This window comes from Mobula birostris, chromosome 14, assembly GCF_030028105.1.
Source record: "Mobula birostris isolate sMobBir1 chromosome 14, sMobBir1.hap1, whole genome shotgun sequence".
In the NCBI taxonomy this organism is placed as follows: Eukaryota; Metazoa; Chordata; class Chondrichthyes; order Myliobatiformes; family Myliobatidae; genus Mobula; species Mobula birostris.
This window is the reverse complement of record NC_092383.1, coordinates 8,989,219-9,008,640: the sequence shown is the minus strand read 5'-3', so window position 1 is coordinate 9,008,640 and position 19,422 is coordinate 8,989,219. Positions and strand designations below refer to the sequence as shown.

General features: G+C 42.4%; 1 protein-coding gene across 1 annotated transcript in view; it reads right to left on the bottom strand.

The window, feature by feature from the left end:
- The window catches only part of nox5 (NADPH oxidase, EF-hand calcium binding domain 5), an 86,255-nt gene extending 67,849 nt beyond the window's left edge, over positions 1–18,406 (bottom strand). Inside the window, exons 1-3 of the mRNA XM_072277872.1 lie at positions 18,303–18,406; positions 6,150–6,273; positions 2,384–2,534 (exon numbers count right to left, since the gene is read on the bottom strand). Of these exons, the coding sequence (XP_072133973.1) occupies positions 2,384–2,534; positions 6,150–6,273; positions 18,303–18,406 (379 nt within the window). The remainder of the gene's footprint in view (positions 1–2,383; positions 2,535–6,149; positions 6,274–18,302) is intronic.
- Between the last annotated feature and the right edge of the window lie 1,016 nt (positions 18,407–19,422).

Sequence of the window (19,422 nt, the reverse complement as noted above, 5' to 3'; positions counted from 1 at the left end):
CTAGAAACAAAGAAAGTATAGAAGAGCAGCAAGCCCTTTGGTCCACGATGTGTGTGCCCAGCGAGATACCAAACTAAACTAATACCTTTACCTGCACAGGGTCCACATTCCTCCACTCACTGCATATTTACCTGTCTATCCAAAAGCCCCTTGAATGCAACTATCATTTCTGCTTCTACTTTCTATGTAAAAATAACTTGCCCCACACATCCTCTTTGAATTAAGTTAAATTTTATCCCTCTCACCTTAAAGCTATGCCCTCGACAATTTGACATTTCTATACTGGGAGATTACGCTAAATTCAAGTTTGAAGTGACACTGAGATTCTTATTATATACTTTATTGCCGCCAAACAATTGATACTAGAATGTACAATCATCACAGTGATATTTGATTCTGCGCTTCCCGCTCCCTGGATTACAAACCAATAATAAATATTAAAAATTTAAATTATAAATCATAAATAGAAAATAGAAAAATGGAAAGTAAGGTAGTGCAAAAAAAACCGAGAGGCAGGTCTGGATATTTGGAGGGTACGGCCCAGATCCGGGTCAGGATCTGTTCAGCAGTCTTATCACAGTTGGAAAGAAGCTGTTCCCAAATCTGGCCATACAAGTCTTCAAGCTCCTGAGCCTTCTCCCGGAAGGGAAGAGGGACGAAAAGTTTGCTGGCTGGGTGGGTCGTGTCCTTGATTACCCTGGCAGCACTGCTCCGACAGCGTGCGGTGTAAAGTGAGTCCAAGGACGGAAGATTGGTTTGTGTGATGTGCTGCGCCGTGTTTACGATCTTCTGCAGCTTCCTCCGGTCTTGGACAGTGTCTAGTATAAAACCTATCAAAATTTCTCCTCCTACTGCATTTTCTATTGACTTCACCATGATTCTCCATATTCCTCATTTACTCTCACTCATCCTTAATGACCTTCCTTGTGATGGAAATCAGTCCCACTTTGTCCATCAATAAAACAGAAGTCAGTTTTTCTTTGTGGTGTGAGAACAGCAACTGAACATTGGAAGCAAAAGCCAGAGTAGATCATCTTGTTCATTACGCCTGCTTCACGTGGGTTGACCTAACTCCCAGCCATAATCTCTGTGCCTTAAAGTGTCTCAGCCACTGTCTTGAACATATTCATTCACAGCTAAAGAATTCCAAATATTTACAACAAATCAAGATATTTCTTTTCATCACAATCTCAAGAGGCCAATTTGTGAACCTGAGACCATGTTCCTAGTTCTCAGCTCTCCAGCTAGAGAAATTATTCTTTTTGCCATCTACCCTGACAATCTGTCTCAGAATCTTATACATCTTTAATTTTTCTAAAAAGTGAAGGCAACTTTCCAGGCCCTGTCTGCAGCGTTGAAACATAAAAACATAGAAAGATAGAAAATCTACAGCACATTATTTTTCTAAATTCCATGTACCTATCTAAGAGTGTCTTAAAAGACCCTATTGTATCCAAAAGTTCATAATATATGTAATGCCCTAGTGAAGATTTCGATTGCTACGCTGTAGGCATTTCATTTTAGCAGTTTTCCGCAAAAAACAGTGTGTCCTGCAGGTAGACAGTTTCGGCTTTGGCTAAAGATGAGAAGACCTGCTGTTCAACTTAAGAATGTTGTGGCAACCAATCAGGATTGTGGGATCTGGAGAAAGCTCTAAAGAGAGTGGGACGGAGAGGGAGTGGGATGGACAGTAGTCTAGTTTGGGGATGTTTTGGCGGGACCTGCGGAGTGGAACAGAAGGGAAGATGCTGCAGAATGCCGTGGGGAGGACAGCCCCCTTTGCAAGAAGTGCTTTCTGCGGATGAATGGCTCCAAAGTGGAGAGCCAATACTCCTGAGAAAGAGTCAGTTTGTTCAAGATGGACCTCAAGGGAAGTTCAGACTGTGGCAGGTGCTTTCACGCAGACCGTGGATTTATACCCAGCTTTGGAAGAGACGAGTTCCAAGGGTCATGTGCACATTTAGACTGGTTTAACTGTAATAGGCCCGTTTATTTATTTTTCTTTCTTTTCTTTCTTTTAATTACTGTTTGATAAAGCTGAAATTGGTAAATATACTTATTTTATAATTTTATGCAGTGTGTGATCTGTTATTTCTTGCCAATCTATAATTGCATATGAGCAGTATTTACAGAGCATTCGCTCAAATTTGAGGTTTCTCTGATTGCAACATCATGGTGTTCCTGTTTGGTTGAGCCCCAAATCATACCAACCATAGATGTAGAGTGTTTCTGAAAGTGGCCTTCTCACCACAGCTTTTAGCAGAGCTAGCTAATGACCAGAGTTTGCATATGAGCCCGGTGAGAGGGTTACATATAAAACTTAATTTTTTTGGTAACCACAAGGTCTTGCTAATCAACAGATGCAATGGAATGAAAATATTACCATCTACATCATAGACTTGGAAAAGGAATCGTAGCTTGTCTGTTTCACTCCCATGTGTGAGGAGATTCAGAGCCTTCAACAATTCATCCAGGCTTATGCTGCCACTCCCGTCAGAGTCAAACAAAGCGAAAAACCTCTCTGCAAAGAAAGACTGAGGAAAGAGACAATAAAATGAAAAAAAAGAGGACTAAATGAATTGAACTGAATTGAATTGACTTTATTTCTTACATCCTTCACATACGTAAGGAGTAAAAATCTTTACGTTACATCCCGATCTAAATGTGCAATGTGCAATCGTAGTAATTTATAATAAATAGCACAGTCAATGTAATACAGAGTACGCTCAAGTCAGCGTGAGTTCATCAGTCTGGTGGCCTGGTGGAAGAAGCTGTCCCAGAGACTGTTGGTCCTGGCTTTTATGCTGTGGTACCGTTTCCCAGATGGTAGCAGCTGGAGTAGATTGTGGTTGGGATGGCTTGGGTCCCCAGTGATCCTACGGGCCCTCTTTACACACCTGTCTTTGTAAATGTCCTGAATCATGGGAAGTTCACAACTACAGATGCACTGGGCTGTCCACACCACTCTCTGCAGAGTCCTGCGGTTAAGGGAGGTACAGCTCCCATACCAGGCAGTCATGCAGCCAGTCAGGATGCTCTCAATTGTGGCTCTGTAGGAAGTTTTTACAATTTGGGGGCCCATGCCAAACTTCCTCAACCACCTGAGGTGAAAGAGGCGCTGTTGTGCCTTTTTCACCACACAGCTGGTGTGTACGGACCACGAGGTCCTCAGTGATATGGATGCCGAGGAACTTGAAGCTGTTTACCCTCTCAACTCCAGATCCATTGATGTCTCCTTTCCTCCCATAATCCACAACCAGCTCCTTTGTTTTTGTGACATTGAGGGAGAGGTTGTTTTCCTGACACCACTGTGTCAAAGAGATAAATTCTTCCCTGTAGGCCACCTTGTTATTGTTTGATTTAAGGCCAATCAATGTAGTGTCACCGGCAAATTTAATTAGCAGATTGGAGTTGTAGGTGGCGATACAGTCATGGGTATACAGGGAGTAAAGGAGAGGACTGAGCACACAGACCTGAGGGGCTCCTGTATTGAGAGTCAGAGGGGTGGAGGCGAGGGAGCTCAATCTTACCACCTGCCGGCAATCTGACAGGAAGTCCAGGATCCAGCTGCACAAGGTAGGGTCAAGGCCAAAGTCTTTGAGGTTCTTGTCGAGCCTGGATGGAACTATGGTGTTGAATGCTGAACTGTAGTCCAAGAACTGCATTCTCACATAAGCATCCTTCTTCTCCACATGTGTAAGGACGGTGTGTAGAGCTGTGGCTATTGCGTCGTCTGTCGATCGGTTGTGTCAGTAGGCGAACTGTAGGGGGTCCATTTTGGGTGGTAGCAAGCTGAAGATGTAAACCTTGACCAGCCTCTCAAAGCATTTGCTTATTATTGAGAGTCAGAGGGTTGGAGGTGAGGGAGCCCACTCTTACAATGTGTATCCACTTCCACATTGATTCTTGGAATCAATGTGCAAGTAGATGTCACCAGCCCATCCTAGAATCGCAGGAGTGTTTCATCATGGAAGAAGATTGAGTAGAATGCTAGATCCATTTAACAGTAATCTAGCTAACCCCATTCCCAAAATTCTGTATATCCTTTCCACACAGTAGCATAGCAGTTAACGTAACAATTAATAGCACCCACAACCCAGGTTCAATTCCCACCACAATTGCCTGACCTGCTGAGTTCCTCCAGTGTGTTGTGAGTGTTGCTTTGACTCCACCATCTGCAGATTATTTTCTGTTTTTTTCACCTGGTACCTACCAGCCTTCTTCCCACCCCCCTCCCCACCTTCTTTATAGGGTCTCTGCCCCTTCCCTCTTCAGTCCTGACGAAGGGTTCCGGCCTGAAACATTGTCTGTTCTTTTCCACAGATGCTGCCCGACCTGCTGAGTTCCTCCAGCGTGTTGTGAGTGTCAATTCCCGCCACTCTCCTTGGCCGTGTGGATTTCCTCCAAGTGGTTTCCTCCCAGTTCCAAAGACATACAGGTTAGGGTTCCTACATTGTGGGGCGGAGGCATGGTGACATTTGCAAGCAGCCTCCAGCACATCCTCGAATTGTGTTAGCCATTGACACAAATGACACATTTCGATGTTCATGTGACAAATGAAGCTAATCTTTAACCTTCAATCTTTTCCTTTTGATCATCACAATAAATCCATTTCAAGTATTACATTCAGCCAGACATTCCAGACCCTAATCTCTCATACTATAAAAAATAATTGACAAAAGAACCTTTCATTCTTTTGTCAACCACTTCATTCTGTGTCTGTTCCAAAAATCTTCTTTTTGCCTTTCTGTTCTGCTGGGGCTTATCACAGTGCAAGTGTCAGTCCTTTGAAAGGGCTTGTACGTTTAATATTTCAGTAATATTTGAGTAAGCATTCATATTCATTTAAATAATTCATTGCAGGTTATACGTTTAAATAGGTGAATTGCATATATCATCACGCCACCACGTGATACGTGCGTGCCTCTCTTAAACACGAAGTTAGACCCGCACTTCGGACTCCCATGTCTTCCTTTGAATTAGTTTAATGTTTTGAAGTTGCAATACATAACTGAACCATTCAATTAGGCTTATTTGCCTGTTCGTTGCCAAAAAGCTTGTAAATAACCAAATTTCAATTTCTTATCTGTACCTCTTTTTTTTAAGTGATGTTTTAACCTGCCTCCAGAAATGGCATTACTGATTGTAACAATGGTCAGGACTTCTCTGATCAACATAACATCCTCTGTTAAAAAATGTTCTCATTTTCCACGGTTTGTCTTTTTGGGGTGGGGGGAGGAATCATGATGAAATGTGAGCTTCAAGGGGGTAGACAGGTAGTTGGTGAGGTGGAATGAAACAAAAATCGCTGCTGGGGGTTGGATGCTGAAATGAGAGCCGTCATGACAGGTCAGTACATATCCAAGTGTGACTGATTCCCTAAGCTGGACACATCAGTCAGGGATCCACACCACAGCCGGAGAGACACTGTAGGTAACATAAAAGCTGACCCCTCACTAGTTTTGTAAAGGCCAACTCTCTGCACATGTAACCTGCCCTGTCTGTGATCCAAAGTCATAGTGATGGCATTCATGTGTTCATCAGATGCCTCTGTACATCTCTGTACTCCTCTATACTTGAACACTTCAGAAAGGAGAGTCTTCAATTTAACAACAGACACAAAATGCTGAGGGAACTCAGCAGGCCAGGCAGCATCTATGGAGGGATGAGACCCTTCATCGGGACTGGAAAGGAAGGAGGAAGAGATAAGAAGGTGGAGGGAGGGGAAGGAGTACAATCTAGCAGGTGATAGCTAAGACCAGATGAGGGTGAAGGTGGGTTGATAGGGGAGGAGGAGACGAAGTAAGAAGCTGGAAGGTGATAGGTAGAAGAGAATAAGGGCTGAAGAAGGGGGATCTGATAGGACAGGAGAGTGGACCATGGGAGAAAGAGAAGGAGGAGGGGCACTAGAGGGAGAACTGGTGAGGAGAAGAGAAGTGTCTTCACCTGGAAGGCCTGTTTGAATCTTCAGGTTATCTCTGCAACCTCACTAAAGTTAAATCACACAGCACTTAAAAGCACGGGGTGTTGCAAATCAGTTGTCCATCTACAGTGTTAGCTCACTTTCTCTGGTTAAAATCAGCAATCTTTAACTACTGAGGTATAAAGTAGACATGGAATATTCTCTTTGTGCATGAATAAATGCTTGCCTCTTTCACTTTGAGTGCTGTCTTGAATTCTTCCAAATCAATCTCCTTATCCTCACCAGCAATGTTTTCGAACTGCTTAGTTACCCATTCCAACCATTTGGCATCATCATCCATGGTCACAGTGCTGTAACAGGCAAGGGATGATAAAACAACCGATCAGTACTTGGAGACAGTAAATATCATTGCTTTCAACATTTCAGTCCCTCTCCGCTTTCTCCCCAAAGTTCTCAACCATTTCTCTAAAACCCCACAACTTTTTTTCTCATTAGTCATAGTCATACTTTATTGATCCCGGGGGAAATTGGTTTTCAATACAGTTGCACCATAAGTAATAAATAGTAATAAAACCATAAATAGTTAAATAGTAATATGTAAATTATGCCAGGAAATAAGTCCAGGACCAGCCTATTGGCTCAGGGTGTCTGACCCTCCAAGGGAGAAGCTGTAAAGTTTGATGGCCACAGGCAGGAATGACTTCCTATGATGCTCTGTGTTGCATCTCGGTGGAATGAGTCTCTGGCTGAATGTACTCCTGTGCCCAACCAGTACATTATGTATTGGATGGGAAACATTGTCCAAGATGGCATGCAACTTGGACAGCATCCTCTTTTCAGACACCACCGTGAGAGAGTCCAGTTCCATCCCCACAACATCACTGGCCTTACGAATGAGTTTGTTGATTCTGTTGGTGTCTGCTACCCTCAGCCTGCTGCCCCAGCACACAACAGCAAACATGATAGCACTGGCCACCACAGACTCATAGAACATCCTCAGCATCGTCCGGCAGATGTTAAAGGACCTCAGTCTCCTCAGGAAATAGAGACGGCTCTGACCCTTCTTGTAGACAGCCTCAGTGTTCTTTGACCAGTCCAGTTTATTGTTAATTCGTATCCCCAGGTATTTGTAATCCTCCACCATGTCCACACTGACCCCCTGGATGGAAACAGGGGTCACCGGTACCTTCGCTCTCCTCAGGTCTACCACCAGCTCCTTAGTCTTTTTCACATTAAGCTGCAGATAATTCTGCTCACACCATGTGATAAAGTTCCCTACCGTAGCCCTGTACTCAGCCTCATCTCCCTTGCTGATGTATCCAACTATGGCAGAGTCATCAGAAAACTTCTGAAGATGACAAGACTCTGTGCAGTAGTTGAAGTCTGAGGTGTAAATGGTGAAGAGAAAGGGAGACAAGACATTGAAGTCATTTATATTTTTCCTTGGAAGTCCAAGAGATATTGGTTGTAAATATTCCCCTCATTTCATTTATTAATCCCAACTTGCTTCCTGTTGCATTGAGACCTGTGATCTTAACAATGTGAAAAGTTTATTTTTCCTCCATACATTATGTATACATACGTACACCCCTAAGGTGTGTTGGTTAACACAAATTATGTATTTCACTGTATGTTTCCATGTACATGTGATAAATAAATCCGAATCTAGATTTGCATTATTCTACCTTCATCATGTTATTTTGGAGGTAATAACTGTTACAGTGTGGGCAGATATAAGCTCCCAACCTTCATGAAAGTTTTGGCGCTTTAGCAAGTGCTTTCAATGGTATGAAAACAACCTAACTCTCAACGTGGACAAGACAAAAGAGATGATTGTGGCCTTCGGGAATGTACAGGGCAACCACTCCCATTAAACATCGATGGCTTTGCAGTGCAGAGTGAAGAGCACAATGTTCCTTAGTGTCCACATAATAATGATCTAACCTGGAGACACAACACTTCCTCATTAGTCCAGAAGGCACAGCAGTGTCTGCACTTTCTGAGGAGACTGTGCCATGCAAGGCTCCCAGGCACTATTCTAATAACCTACCACGGGAACATCATCAAAGATGTCTTGTCTAGCTACATCATTGTGTGATACAAAAGCTGCAAGGCACGACAAGACCCTATAGTGGACAGCAGAAACTGCCAATAGGGTCTCCAGGTCTCCCTCCTCCCTGCTTGTGACATTTACCGGCAGCACTGAATATGAAGGGCCCAAAGCATTGTTGAGGATCCATACCACCCATCCCACAGTCTCTTTGACCCACCTAAGTTTAAGTTCAAGTTTATTATCATCTGACTGCATACACATACTGTGCATAGTACCACAAAAAGCTATTACCACAAATAAGTTAATAAAATACAACTCAAGATGCATGTGAACTGCACAGCACAGGTAAACAATAAAGAATACAGTAAACATACAAGGTAGAATGTACAGGGTAAATGGTAAGGCACTGAGGAGTGCAGTAGAACAGAGGGATCTGGGAATACAGATACAAAATTCCCTAAAAGTGGCGTCACAGAAGGTTAGGGTCGTAAAGAGAGCTTTTGGTACTTTGGCCTTTATTAATCATAGGATTGAGTATAAGAGCTGGAATGTTATGATGAGGTTGTATAAGGCATTGGTGAGGCTGAATCTCAAGTATTGTGTTCAGTTTTGGTCACCAAATAACAGGAAGGATATTAATAAGGTTGAAAGAGTGCGGAGAAGGTTTACAAGGATGTTGCCGGGACCTGAGAAACTCAGTTACAGAGAAAGGTTGAATAGGTTAGGACTTCATTCCCTGGAGCGTAGAAGAATGAAGGGAGATTTGACAGAGGTATATAAAATTATGATGTGTATAGACAGAGTGAATGCAAGCAGGCTTTTTCCACTGAGGCAAGGGGAGAAAAAAACCAGAGGACATGGATTAAGGGTGAGGGGGAAAAGTTTAAAGAGAACATTGAACATTCTTCACACAGAGAGTGGTGGGAGTATGGAATGAGCTGCCAAACGAGGTGGTAAATGCGGGTTCTCTTTTAACATTTAAGAATAAATTGGACAGATACATGGATGGGAGGTGTATGGAGGGATATGGTCCATGTGGGTCAGTAGGACTAGGCAGAAAATGGTTTGGCACAGCCAAGAAGGGCCAAAAGGCTTGTTTCTGTGCTGTAGTTTTTCTATGGTTTCTTTGGTTTCTAAACAGTAAAGAAGTATCGGAGCATCAGACCTAGAATCAGGAATGGGTAACAACTTCTTCCCCTAGAGTGTGAATACCACACAGCGAGCTGTTTACTTAATTGTTTACTGTATACCTGTGCTGTGCACTTCACATGCATTATGATTACATTTTATTAACTTATTTGTGGTAATATTTTGTCTTATATGCCATGCGTGATATATGCATTGTGGGTGCACCATAGTCCAGAGGAACATTGTTTCATTTGGTTGTATATATGTACAGTCAGATGACAATAAACTTGAACTATGGATATTGAGACAAAAAGGGAATTAAGCAATATAGAATCATTGAAAATGTTCCCTTAAAATATTAATTCATCTCTTTTATTGCTGAAGGATGGACTATAGACATACAATACAGAGCAAGGAAGGTTATTTTTCCTACAAATTAATGTTAAATATTATATATAGGTATAAAACTCATACACTGTTAGCTTAAAGGGAAACGCAACATAATCTTATGGTATTGAAACTATAAAAATCTTCAGGCTCTGTATATTGAACAGGAAACATTCAATTCAAAGTAAATTTATCAAAGTGCATATATGTCACCATATATTACTTTGAGATCCATTTTCTTCCAGGCATTTACAGGAAAATAAAGACATATTATAGATAACCAAACTATACATAAACAAAGACTGGTAAACATTCAATGTGCAAAAGAAGACAAATTGTGCAAGGAAGCAAGTAAGTAAATAAACAAATAAATAAATAAATAAATAAATAGGTAAATAGATAAATAGACAGACAATAAAAACTGAGAACATGAGCTATCTATGCTGGTTCAGGAGGAGCCTGATGGTTGTCAGGTAACAACCCTTCCCAAACCTGGTGGAGCGGGACCCAAGGCATCTCTACCTGCTACCCAATGGTAGGAGCAAGAAGAAAGCATGGCCTGGATGGCAGGGTCCCTTGTTGATGTTGCTGCTTTCTTTTGGCAGCACTCCTTGTAAATATGCTCAGTGGTGGAGACACCTTTTCCTGAGTCGGACCGGGTTGTATCCACCATTTTCTGTCGACTTTTCCATTCCTGGGCATTGGTGTTTCCATACCAGACTATGCTGCAATCAGTCAGGATACTCTCCACTATGTATCTGGCCAAGATGGTGCCTGCGAACAATGCTCCCTCAGTCAACGCCTACTAGATAGACCACGAAGCTGTTTATTTCACTTCTTTTACGTCTGTTTCTCACCTTAAATGTGTGTCTGGAAATGTGTCAGAGAAGGTGCTGCATGGCCCAGTGGGGGGGGGGGGGAGAGGAACCTCTGCGTTTATGTGGTGCTTTAGCATGTTACCAAGGTTTTACATTTATGGATTTGGGCTACGGACTACGGATTTTTTTTAGTGTTATGGTTTTCATGTTATGTGTTGTTGCCCGTTCTTTCTCATTGTCTTTTTTGTGTGGGGGAGTGGGATTTGGGGGGCGATGTTCTTGTTGCATTTTTATTAGGTTTTTTGTGTGGGGGAGGGAGATTTGGGGGCCACTTATTGTGTTTTTGTGCAGGAGAAAGGGGGTTTGTGGGGTTTATGATCATGTTGCCGTTCTTTTTTTGTGCCATGGGGGGGGGGGTCAGTTTACTGGTTCTCTTTTAACTTACTTCCATGACTTTCCTTTGTTTCCTGACTATAATTTAATGCAATATAACATTGTATAATTTATACATTCTTTGATAATAAATGTACTTCGAATCTTGAACCTGGAGAAGATGAATCTCAGAATTGTATACTGGATATGTACTTGGATAATAACTGAACCTTTGAAGTTCATCAAAGTTTTAGATGACATGCCAAATCTGTGCAAACTTCTAAGAAAGTAGAGGCACTGTCATGCCTTCTTTGTAATGGCATTTATGTGCTGGTGCTAGGATAGTATCCTGTGATATGAAAAAGTGAGGGAATTTAAAGTGCTGCCCTGTTCACCTCTGTTCCCCCTTGGCGGTCTGGCTCATGGACCTCCAGTGGTTGATATCAGCTCTTTGGTTTTGTTGATGCTAAGTGAGAGGTTACTGCTGTGGCAGCATTCAACATACATGGAATATTCTTTTGCTCTTCTGAAGAATGTTCGGCACAGACTAGATGAGCCAAAGGGCCTGTTTCTGTACAGTACTTTGCGATAACTCTATGACTCTAAGATATGTTACTTATTTTACTTTGAACACTGACTTTAACTCCTCCAAATCAATCTTCATTCAAACTGCTTCCAACATATGAGGCGCATTTGGCAGCTTTGGGCCTGTACTCACTGGAATTTAGAAGAATGCTGGGCGGAAGGGGGAATCTTATTGAAACCTACCAAATGTTGAAAGGGCTAGATACGTGCATGTGGAGAGGATGGTTCCTCTGGTGAGGGTATCCAAAACTAGAGAGGACAGCCTCAAAATTGAGGGCAACCTTTTAGAAGTAAGGAGGTTTTTTTTTTTAGCCAAAGAGTGGTGAATCTGTGGAATGCTCTGCCACAGACTGAGGTGGAGGCCAAGTCCATGGGTATATTTAAAGCAAAAGTTGATAGATTCCTGATTGGTTGGAGGGCATCAAGGGATATCCTGAGAGGGCAGGGGTAAGGGGTTGAACGGGATCAAGGATCTGCCATGATGAAATGGCAGAGGGGACTCGATGGGCTGAATGGCCTAATTATGCTCCTGTGTCTTATGGTCTTATTCCTCTGCTCTGCTTCATCTAATTTCAAATTACGAAGACTGACTCATAAAAGAATGATTTAATTGGAGATAGTGATCTAAAAGAACCTTTCCAATAATGTAATGCAAAGTCAAATAGTTTAATAAAAGGCAGAAACCCCAAGGCCGTGTGCTCAGCCCACTGCTGTTCACGTTGCTGACGCATTACGATATCGCAGCATTCAGCTCAAACTTGTGTCATCAAGTTTGCGAATGACACAACACTGGTTGGCCTCATCAACACCAATGACGAGATTGAGTGCAGAGGGGAAGTGGCGCAGTTGGTGAATTGGTAGGAGGAGAACAACCTAAACCTGAACGTGAAGAAGACCAAGTAAATCATTGTGGACTTCAGGAAGGGGCAGAAGTACCATCCCCCTCTACAAATACATTGTTCCTCCGTAGAGAGAGTTAAGTGCACCAAGTTCCAGGGAGCTCATATCACAGGTAACATCACCTGGTCCCATAATATCACCTTCCTGAACATGAAGACACAGCTGTGCCTCCACTTCCTATGGAGATTCAGATAAGTAAGGCTCTCCCAACCCATCTTATGCATTTTACAGGAGCACCATTGAGAGCATCCTGATAAGCTGCATCTCCATTTGGTTATGGGAACAGCCAAGCATCAGACTAGAAGTCCTTACAAGGGACTGTGAGAACAGCTGAGAGGATCATTAGCGTCTCCCTACCATCCATTAAGAACACTATCAGGAGCACTGCGTACACAGGGTCCTTAGTGTATTATTAAGGACCCCACCCATCCATCCAGCATCCCCCTTTGAATTTCTACCATTATGCAGTGCATAAAAACAAGAACGGTCATAATGGGAAACATTTTCTTCCCTCTGGCCATTAGGCTTCTAAACTCTTTGCCACATCATATTCGAAGTGTCATCAGTTAATCTGTTACGTGTCATACAATATTTAATTTATGCACTTTAGATTGTTATTTATGTTTGATTCATCTATAGGTTTTATCCTTACCTTCATAAGTTATTGTGCAATGTGTGTTATGTCTACTACTGTGCTTTAAACCCTAGTTCGGAGAAATGTTGTCTTATTTCTATATACATTATATGGTTATGTATGTTATGTACATGTATCTAATTAAATGACAATAAACTTGACTTGAAAGAATCTAATTTAGAAAGATAACCATTTATAAAAGGAATTTTAATTTATTCTTTGCTATACTCATTCATTGGAAAAATACCAGCAATTACTTACAGAAGGTAATGTAGATGTAGGGATAGTGAAGGAAATAAGGTTATGAAATTTAGTAAAACTTATTCCAAAGCAACTCTTCATAGTAAGTTTCAAATTCAGGGCAGTGACAGGCACAGTGGCCTCCTCTTTATTTAAAGCCCATGTTTCCATGTAATATGAGGTTTGAGGACATAAAGCTAAATTAACACCAGTTCAGCATCGATGGAGGACAAGGAGGTTGCAGAAGGATGATGAGTAAATAACGTCCTTCTCATTGAGGCATCAGAAGTGGAGGGAGTGAGTAATTTCAAGTTCCTGGGCTGTCAAGATCTCTGAGAATCTAACCTGGTCCCAACATATCAGCGCTGCTATAAAGAAGGCTTGTCACCTAAAACATTCAAAACCCTCGATAGATGTACCATGGAGAGCATTCTGACAGGCTGCATCACTGTCTGCCCAGGATGAAAAGAAGCTACAGAAAGTTGTAAAGTTAGTCAGCTCCATCTTAGGCACTAGCCTCCAAAGTATCTAAGATATCTTCAAGGAGTTGTGCCTCAGAAAGGCAGCGTCCTTTATTAAGGACCCCCATGACCTAAGACATGCCCTCTTCTCATTGTTACCATCAGGAAGAAGATACAGAAGCCTAAAGGCACACACTCCATGATGCAGGAACAGCTTTTTCCCTTCTACCATATCATTCCTAATTGGACATTGAACCCTTGAACACTACCTCCCTTTATCTGTATAATTTCTGTTTTTGCGCTATTTTTAATCTAACAATTTAATAAACATACATATATCTGCTTTAATTGATTTACTTATTTATTTTTTCTTTCTATATTATCATGTATTGCACTGTACTGCTGCTGCTAAGTTAACAAATCTGACAACACATGTTGATGATAATAAATCTGATTCTGATTCTAATATTAACATTCCAAGATCTACCCTGTGAAACCCATCAGGATTTTACATACTTCAAGATTAGCAGTTATACAGTACTGTGCAAGTATCTTAGGCACATATATAGGGTGCCTCAGACTTCTGCACAGTACTGTAATGGTCAACGTGGAGCAGAGAGCAAGTCTGTAAATCTAGCAGGAGGAAAGGATGTTGGGAATGGCGAGGGTGGAGTGCTGCGGGAGGGGTGTGGGACAAGTGACAGAGGAGTGCCGGGGTGGGAGATGACATGGGTGTAGGCACACCCAGACCTGAGACACCAGGCAAGGTCATTTGTTTCCAAAGTATTGCTTTATTGATCATTACAGAATGTCTCATTGGTGCTTCCTGCTCCCTCCCCTCTCCCTTCCCCTTTTCCCAGCCATGATTCCCCTCTCCCTGTCCCCTTCCCGCTCTCAGTACACAATAGAGACCCAGAACAGAATCAGGTTTACCATCACTCACAAATGTCATGAAATTTCTTTATTTTTTCATGGCAGCAGTACAGTACAATACACAAAATTACTACAGTATTATGTAATAGTCTTAGGCACCCCAGCTCAAAATTTGCGTCTAGGACGTTTGCACAGTACTGTACTTTAACAGAAAGTGTGTTAGTAAAAAGTTAGCTATAGAAGATACTGTGGTGTTTCTGCTATGGTCAGCAAGCCTTAAGTGAAAAGTGCTGATGAATGCAAAATACTTTGGGAAATAAAGGAGGGACCTATTTTCCAGAGGGCTCAGTGTGGACACTGATTGAAAGTAATTGGAGGAAGGATTAGAGGGGAGACAAGGGAAAATGTTTTTTTTAATCCAGTGGGTGGTAGGGGAACTCACTGTCTCTAGATTTACGATCACACTCAAAATAACAAATGCAAAAAGTCTTCCTACTGTGTCTACAATTAACCTGATACATTACAGGTCCAAATTCATTGGTTTAGTTCAACAATCAGATTCATGAGAATATATTTTTCATATGCAATGAATCTGCCCCTTAACATGGGAGATCAATTACTCCTTTAAGACCAAAGCACAAAAGATTTATGCGGATCAGTACATTTTTGTAATTTTTTGTGATAAGCAAAAATTAGCAAATTCTGGGAAAGAGAAACAAAGACTTCCTGGCAATGCAGTACCAAGAAAAGTTTGAAGTCAAACATATTGGAGCTAACATTGGGGTTGGAGAGTACAAGGGGAATGTCTGTGATAGGATGGCAATCAAGAGAGATGGAGCCTGATTGCTAAGGAAAGGGATGTGGTTGCTCTGAGATATCAACCATTGTCTTTTACCTTGTTCACCCTCAGTTGCTTCTGCTTGCCTTCATGTTTCTAATGAGAGTTGATTGAAATCACTTCCTTGGCATCTTCTCATCGTGAATGCCTCCAGCTCAGAGCTGGTTCTTCCCCCTTCCAGAGGCACCTACCAACCTTAAATGGTCCGGTCTTATGTGATTCTGGTCATTTGATTAAAAACATGACATGAGTAACTGAGTAGAGGCAAGATTCTTCTGGTGATAATAGTCACCCTCATCTTCCGTTGACCTTTTGGAGATGGCAGAGCCAAAAAACTTTCTTGAATCTTAAATTCAGGTTCAGGATTTTTATCACGGACATATGCCGTGAAATTTGTTGTTTTGCAGCAGCAGTGCAATACATAAAAAATTACAAGTTACAATAAGAAAAGTAGTGCAAAAAGAGGGGTAGTGTTCAGTTGGCAGAGGAAAAGAAGCTGTTCTTAATATGTTGAGTGTCTGCCTTCAGGCTCCTGTACCTCTTCTCTGATGGTAGCAATGTGGAGAGGGCATGTACTGGGTGATGGGGGTCATTAATGATAAATGCTGCCATTTTGAGACATTGCCAATTGAGGGTGCCCTCAGTGGTGGAGACGCTAATGCCCATGATGGAGCTGGCAGTGTTTACAACCCTCTGCAGCTCTGTCCGATCCTGTGCAGTGGGGCTTCCATACCAGATGGTGATGTAACCAGTCGGGATGCTCTCCATGGTACATCTCGAGATACTGGAGATACTGTACGTCTCTACTAAAGGAGGTGAAAAGTGGTCCTTCCCTCCGTTAGCCTGCAGGTCATCTTGGGCAAGGTATGACATCTGGTTAGCAACCCCGACCACACCAGCCCCTATCAGGGTCACTTGAAGCCACAGGGTTACAGGGAAGTAGTTACCCCTAAGCTGCAGGAGGCGAGTAGCTGGGTGGCCATTAGGAGAAATGGAAACGTGAATAGGCAGTTAGTGCAGAGCATCCCTATGGCCATTCCCCTCAATAATAAATATACCATTTTGGATACTGTTGTAGGGGATGACCTCCCAAGGGAATGTCACAGAGAATGGATTACTGGCACTGAGCATGGGTCCATGTTGCAGAAGGAAAAGAGGGAGAAGAGGGAAGTGGTAGTAATAGGGGGCTCAGTAGTCAGAGGAACAAACAGGAGATTCTGTGGATGTGAAAGGGACACCCAAATGATATGTTGCCTCCCAGGTGCCAGGGTCAGGAGCATCTCAGATCGTGTCCACAGCATTCTGGAGGGAGAGGGCGAGCAGCCAGATGTCTTGGTACATACTGGTACCAATGACATAGGAAGGAAAAGCAAAGAGGTCCTGAAAAGAGAATTTAGGAAGCTAGGCAGAAAGCTGAGAAGCAGAACCTCCAGGGTAGTAATTTCTGTATTGGTGCCTGTGCCACGAGCAAGTGAGGGTAGAAATAGGAGGATCTGACAGATTAATGCACGGCTCAGAAACTGCTGCAGGGGGCAGGGTTTCAGGTTTTTGAATCATTGGGATCTCTTCTGGGGGAGGTATGACCTGTACAAAAGTAGTGGGTTGCATCTGAACCCGAAGGGGACCAATATTCTCACAGGCAGCTTTGTTAGAGCTGTTGAGGAGGGTTTAAATTAATTTGGCAGAGGATGGGAACCAGAGTGAAGATGGATGGTAAAAAAACAAAGAAAGCATGCAGTCAGACTGTCAGGAAGGGCAGGCAGATGATGAGATAAAATTACAGCCAGCAGGCTGAGTATTAGTGCATTAGGGATGCAGAATCAAAAAGGATAGCAAAGACACTACTCAAAGTGTTATATCTCAGTGCACGGAGTATAAGAAATAAGGTGGATGATCTTGTTGCACTATTACAGATTGCCAGGCACGATGTTGTGGCCATCACTGAATTGTGGCTGAAGGATGGTTGTAATTGGGAGCAGAATGTCCAAGGTTACTTTACATTGGAGGGATAGGAAGGTAGGCAGATGGGGTGATGTGACTGCTGGTAAAGAATAACATCAAATGATTAGAAAGATGTGACATAGGATCGGAAGATGTTGAATCCTTGTGGGTTGAGTTAAGAAACTGCAAGGATAAAAGGACCCTGATGGCAGTTAATATACAGGCCCCCCAACAGTAGCTGGGATATGGACCACAGATTACAATGGGAAATAGAAAAGGCGTGTCAAAAGGGCAATGTTATAATAGTCACGGAAGATTTCAACATGCAGTGGGAATAAAAGGATCTTTTTCTGGTTGGTTGCCAGTGACTAGTGGTGTTCTGCAGGGATTGGTATTGGGACTGCTTCTTTTTATGCTGTATATCAATGAGTCAGATGATGGAATAGATGGATTTGTTGCCAAGTTTGCAGATGGTGGAGGGGCAGGTAGTGCTGAGGAAATAGGTAGGCTGCAGAAGGACTTAGACAGATTAGGAAAGTGGCAAATTAAATTCAATGTTGGAAAATGCATGGTCATGCACTTTGGTAGTAGAAATAAATGTGCAGGTTATTTTCTAAGCAGGGAGAAAATCCAAAAATCTGAGATGCAAAGGGACTTGGGAGTCCTTGTGCACAACACCCTAAAGGTTAACTTGTAGGTTGAGTTGGTGGTGAGAAAGGCAAATGCAATGTTAGCATTCATTTCAAGAAGTCTGGAATACAAGAGTGATGCTTTATAAGGCACTGCTGAGAGTTCACCTTGAGCGTTTTGAACGGTTTTGGGCTCCTCATCTAGGAAAAGATGTGCTGGCTTTGGAGAGGGTTCAGAGGAGGTTTTACAATGATTCTGGGAATGAAAGGGTTATCATACAAGGAACATTTGATGGCTCTGGGTCTGTACTCGCTGGAATTTAGAAGGGTGAGGGGTGATCTCATTGAAGTCTTTCAAATGTTGAAAGGCCTAGACTGAATAGATGTGGAAAGGATGTTTCCCGTTATGGGGGAGTGTAGGACAAGAGGGCACAGCCTCAGGATAGAGGGCATCCATTTAAAACGGAGATGTGAAGTAATTTCTTTAGCCAGAGGATGGTGAATTTGTGGAATCTGTTACCGCAGGTAGCTGTGAAGGTCAGGTCGTTGGGTGTATTCAAGGTAGAGCTTGGTAGATTCTTGACTAGACATGGCATCATAGTCACGGGGAGAAGGCTGGGGCATGGGGCTTAGGAGGGGAGAAAAGGATCAGCCATAATTGAATGACAGAGCAGACTTGATGGGCCAAATGGCCGAATTCTGCTCCTATGTCTTATGATGATGATTATGATGATGATGATGATGGTGATGGTGATGGTGATGGTGATGGTGATGGTGATGGTGATGGTGATGGTGATGATGATGATGATGATGATGGCACATCTGTAGAAATTTGCTAGAGTCTGGTGACACACCAAATCTCCTCAAACCAAATCAAATCAGTTGATCATTCCCTTGTGGTCAGAGAGCACTAGCTAGATGTCCCACATTTCACAGCCAACACTGATTAATCTCTGAACTAGCCCAGAGGCAATTAATGAAGGGCAATAAAAGTCAGCCCTGCCAGTGATGCCCAAAGCCTGGAAAAATAATAATAAACAAAACCACTTAACTATAGTTCTAGGCAATTAACGAGAACCTAATTAAAAACTGTATTTGCACCCCATAGTTGCATCTTTATTGATCATCTCTCAGGAACACCTGGGCCATGAGTTTTAATTAATTGTGCCTATTCATTGCTTCTCCTTTAAACAGAAATCCTACTTCACAGGCAGTGATACATGATTAAAATTGGTTGTCATTGCTATTGAGATGTCAGAGCCAGCTAACAGGATGCAAAACAACTTCAAGCCTCTCATCTTAACATTTAATTAAGATCCCAAATAAACACCCTCAGCCTGCCAACTTTATGCAGTTGGTTTTAAATCTGCAATAGAAAAATTATCAGGGGACATACATTTAAACAGAAACTTAACTTGAATGGATGCTTATTGATTAGCAACACACACAAAATGCTGGATGAACTCACCAGGTCAGGCAGCATCTATGGAAGTGAATAATCAGTCGACGCTTCCGGTCAAGACCCTTCTTCAGGATGGTAAAGGAAGGAGGAAGACAGATACCAGATTTAAAAAGGTGATGGGAAGGAAAGGAGGACTATCTAGAAAGTGATAGTGGAAGCCAGGTGGGTGGGAAAGGTA